General features: G+C 36.7%; 1 protein-coding gene across 1 annotated transcript in view; it reads right to left on the reverse strand.

The window, feature by feature from the left end:
- Positions 1 to 1,174, reverse strand: part of LOTGIDRAFT_156395 (hypothetical protein) — a gene marked incomplete at both ends in the record, with an annotated part of 3,192 nt that extends 2,018 nt beyond the window's left edge. Inside the window, one exon of the mRNA XM_009047049.1 lies at positions 1,115 to 1,174. Within this exon, the coding sequence (XP_009045297.1) occupies positions 1,115 to 1,174 (60 nt within the window). The remainder of the gene's footprint in view (positions 1 to 1,114) is intronic.
- Between the last annotated feature and the right edge of the window lie 3,951 nt (positions 1,175 to 5,125).

The raw sequence follows: 5,125 nt of genomic DNA on the forward strand, positions 1-5,125 counted from the left end.
ATGAACAACGAAAAAAATTGAAAAATTGTGTATTTCTAAGACGAGGGTTGAAGTTCGTGAAAGGGGTTGATAAGGGATACTCATGGGTTTATTAGATTGTCAAATTTGTCTCCTGTTCAGTGAGTGCCAAGGATAAGAAGACGAGAGTTCGGAGAGAGACTTGTTCAATTATAGAAGGTGACGAGGACCACTCATAGATTTATTACAGTGTCGAACTTTAATAAAATTGATAAGGAATGTTTTAAAGAGGTGGAAGGAATCAGACGGTTGTATCGACAGTGAACTGAACAAATATAAAGACCGGGTTATTCAGTCTCTTAGATGAAATGAGTTGCCGTCAATCATAACTAGAAACAACTCGTCATTAAAAAGAGCCATGATCAAGGATTCGTATGCCTCTGACACGACTGGGTGATCGCCATTACAATAAATAGGGAGAGTAAGTGGAATTTATATCTTGTAGCTATACTATAAACAGTTGTACGTCCTACTTTTCGGCTTAGATTTGGTTAAACGGAGTAGCTAATGTCCCAAATGATCCCAAAGATCTTAATCTAGATTCTAGAACAACTAAATCGAACCATTCGTCAATAGCTGATTGAAGCATACCAATATTCAGGTAAAAATGTCGTACACTATAGATCTAAATGATTGAGACCACGGAACTATCCAAGACAACAAGATTACACAAACCACGACTAAATAATCTCACTAACAACCTAACAATCATTCAAACAATCTAATCTACAGAGCTTTCGGAACTAGGGACGTTTGGCACAACATTCATCATAAATATTATATGTCAATAATACATGAAATGGATTTTAGATTCGACTTTTCTGCTCCAGATAGGGCTAATGAAGACGGGCAACACCGTGCAGTGTAAAATGAGAGAAATTTTGCCAGGAAGTGGAATTAGACTTCGCTGTTTTGACTTATTGGGTAAGTGTCTTTAACGTGCTAAGCCTGTATTTCAACCAGTATTTATCTTAACAATCTTCAACACATTATACCATAAAGAGGCTAGCAGTATACATTAAGCATTTGTCAGAACAAGGGCGACAACTCTTTACACTTTTAAAAGAAAGAAAATTGAGAAGAGGATAATACTTACCGGTGAGGGGAGGGGATTATAGAAGTCCGGGTGAATGTAAGGCGAAGCTGCGTTCAACATAGTTGGTAAACACTCAAGTTTAATTAAACACAGAAAACACTGGATAATCCTCGAGATTAGTCACTTCGTAGTCGTAGGGTCAGGGGTTATCTCCAGCTGTCAAACAGACCTAATGTTCTAGTCTAATATTTGAAGGGTATAATCCACAAAAATACTGTCAGACTTGATATTCAAGTCGTCCAATATTTGGGGTATAATTCACCCTAAACTATCAGACTTGATGTTCGAGTATAAGTTTTGAGAGGATATAATCCAGCATCAACTGTCATAAAGGCTTGATGTTCTAGTCTAATATTTAAGGGAACATAATCCATGGTAAACTATCAACAAGATTGCTTTTAAGTACATTGTGTGACAAAATAAGCCTAGTTAATTCCGTACCGTCAAAACTAGATTACTGTACGACAAGATGGTAGGGTACGAAACTTAATTAAGATCGGCAGCAGAGTTGAGCGAGTATCTACTTACTTCCGGTCCTTAATGCTAGTTGGGTAGGAACAGTTATGGTTTTCGGTACCAATCAAGTTCTTAATACTAGTTCGTTATTAACTTTTTGATTCGAAATATCCATTAAAATACAGTATCTTCAAGTGCGTAACCCACATTGATAATTCACACAGTATCGTTAGGTACGATGAGTCTCGATAATATCCGTATAGTGACGTTAACTTGATTCCACGAGTTCACTAGATATGATTAGTATGTTCGTTTCTTTATCTGTATCAATTTATCATAATATCACAATATTTCTGACACCACTTCCTTTACAACTCCTTCAACTTCAAACTTTCCAAAACAATTTTCAGTTTATTTACGTATTTATTTCCGGGGATATGTTGAATTCCACAAATTGGGTAGTCTTTCCCTGTTTGGACTTCAAAAAAGCGTTAGGTTTTAAATGTTTACTGACTAAACCTGTTTTCTATTCCAAGGGAACTCAAAAGAACACCGAGCGTGATGCGATATCCGGTTGGCTAATCTCGTTAAACAGAACAGCATGGATTAGCTTTGTAAGTTCACTGATGGATTATCAGCAAAACTTGCACAATAATCTCTAACGTTACAATGCTTGAAAAAACTTGATAAACAAACACAAGTGTAGAACTGGTCTCAAATTCTTTTTCTGGGTTGTTCCAAATGCGTAAACAGAGCAGCGCATGAAGATATCACCGTTGATGTTAAATTATAAAAAGTTGGATAATAAACTCCGATATTTTGTTGTAGATTGCAGTTTACAATCAGTACGATTGATCTCCGACAAAACTAACAGTTCCTTTACAATACTTAGTCAATATTTCGTCTAACCTTTACACAGCGATAATATCAAGCAAGCAGACGAGATCTACCCTAGCTCCACCTACCTGTCACGATATCAGTAATTACTTTAAATACTCTAATCTCATTGGATAAAACAAAACAAATTGGCAGACGACTTGTAGTCTCGTTTGTCACGTTAACAATCTTGACGTTTTATCCTGTTTTATCGAAAACCATGTTGAATAATCAAGACAACTGTCAGCATGGCGAGATAACTCTCATAGCTAATCAAAGAGCCCGGATATAATTACTTGGCAACGCGCCAGGAATTCCCGACTTTACCTCATCAATCATTGGAATGGTTTGCTGCCAATCAAGGTAGATGAATGTCGCCGCGTGTAAGAAATGTATACTGTATAATGTATTATAGATGAAAGAGTGACGATGTTAGTAAATAGAAGATTTGTCAGCTGTCAATTTTATCATCGCCTCGTGAATCTCTTCTTTTTATTTAAAGGGTGTCTGTGTGGTCTGTTGAATGAGGTGAATTTGGTCGATCAATTGGGTTCACACAGAAGGACACACAGAAGCATGCAATGTTGAAAATTAAAGGGAACTAACTGCAGTTAGATGAATCCCTCAGATGGATCATGGATCAATACCATGGGTTCAAGATTACCATGGGTTCAAGAATCGCCTTGGCCCTGGTCAGTTTTGGTCTATTGGCATTAAGAATATTAGAAATATGAGCAAAAATTTATATTTCATCGCACAATTGGGCAATCAGAATTAGACATGATATAATTTAAGCATTTTACACAACTTCCGGTGACATTTAGTGACTTCCGGTTCTTTGCCATGGAGGTGGAGAGAGAATCAGATTGAACATTATCTTCAGAAAACTATTGACTTCATCTTTCCTGATCCCCACTCAGCGCAATCAACAGTAGCTCATCCATTTTCCTGCAGTTGGTTATTTAAGAAGATGATTTGCGAGGTGAAGTCGGATATGGAAGTCCATTACGCTGGAAATTTCCCCAACCGTCAATCTATGGATATCAGACATGCTATATCTTCATTATTTTACATCACTATGACTTAGACATTTTATATACATTTATATTTTCAGAAAATACCTCCAAATAAATTGGTCTCGTCATGCGAAGAGAGAATAAACTGGGAATGTTAATAGATCAAATATCACCTCCATCAGACGATCTCGGTAATTTCAGTTTCACGACTTCCTCCATCATTTATAGTTATGGAATATTCAGTCTGCAGCGTTTGTGGATCCCTCATCATTGTATGGAGTAGGTCCTGGTCATAAATAGAATAGTTCTTGTTATATAACTCTATGGTCCTGATATCAATTTTCATTATAAAATACTTACTCACTTAGACACCTGATACCACTTTTTATTATCAAATACTTACTCATTTATGATTGATATACTTCCTCATGTGAAAAGTTCATTAGCTGCTACCTATGTTTCGTCATTAGGCCTATGTTGTTTTGGACGCGCAGTAAAGCATTCTCGGAACAGTTACCGCTTACATTACACAAATTTATCGAGTCCGTTCTCATAAATTTGTAATGTAAAAGGGATTTATGATTGATATACTTCATCATGTGAAAAGCTCGTTAGCTGCTACCAATGTTTCGCAAATATGTTGCTTTGAATTTGTGGTTTCGTTCTGCGGTTAGGATATTCGGATGAACTAAGAAACGTTTTGATGTCATTTGCTCGATTACATCGAACAAAATCCTTGCCGGCTTGTGAAAGCCTGATAACCTTGAATTCGTCTGTCTTTATTTGTGGCAGTTAAAATCCTCGTGGACCTTAGTGGTTAACCAATGGTGATTTTTTTGTTTGACATTGATTACAAAATTACATTTACTTTATTTCATGTCGACTTGTTTTCATTTCATGACAAATAGACATTTCAAACAGACAATAAAACATAACTTCCGGTTCAAAATGGCTGCCGGTAATCGGCCATATTGGAAAGATAATGATTGTCTTTGATTGAATCTGATATTGCGAGGATAATGGTTGAAATGAAAGACTTGATGAGATGAATGAATGTTAATGGGTTATGACAGTTATATATAATAGACATGACAGGTATTATGGATATAGTATCGTCAATTAAACATTACCTATCAATCAAACTCAGGGATAAAAGGCGCCGCCTGATCAGATTACCTGATCGAGTTACAGGTGTATTAAAGGAGGGCTACCACTTATTTTTCGTCATACACAATCTTGCAGGGAAAGTTCACAAGAAAAGTTATTGCCACATAATTTGCCTAGAAATAAGTTGATTGATTTGAATATTTCAATACTCAGCACTATGCGTTTCGTATACAATTTGAATGTCGGCTACACGAAGGAACGCCACCCATTCCACTATCAACCCAATTTCTAAGAAGGACCAAGTCGGGGTCACAGGATTTTTAAGGAGGGGGGCATGCAATTCTTTCACTATGTTTAGTGATTATAAAATAGAAACGCCACTGCGCTTGCCATATTGCCCATTGTGTTACCTGTCTACCTTGACAGCTACGAGGGAATCCGCCTTTAAATAAATTGATAATGTGATTGATGAAGTTTGACAAGGGGGCGACATGGGGAAATATGAATAGTTAAATCTGTTGAAAGATTGAGATAATTAGTCAAACAGATGGGGGTA

This window comes from Lottia gigantea, assembly GCF_000327385.1.
Source record: "Lottia gigantea unplaced genomic scaffold LOTGIsca_11, whole genome shotgun sequence".
Lineage (NCBI taxonomy): Eukaryota > Metazoa > Mollusca > Gastropoda > Lottiidae > Lottia > Lottia gigantea.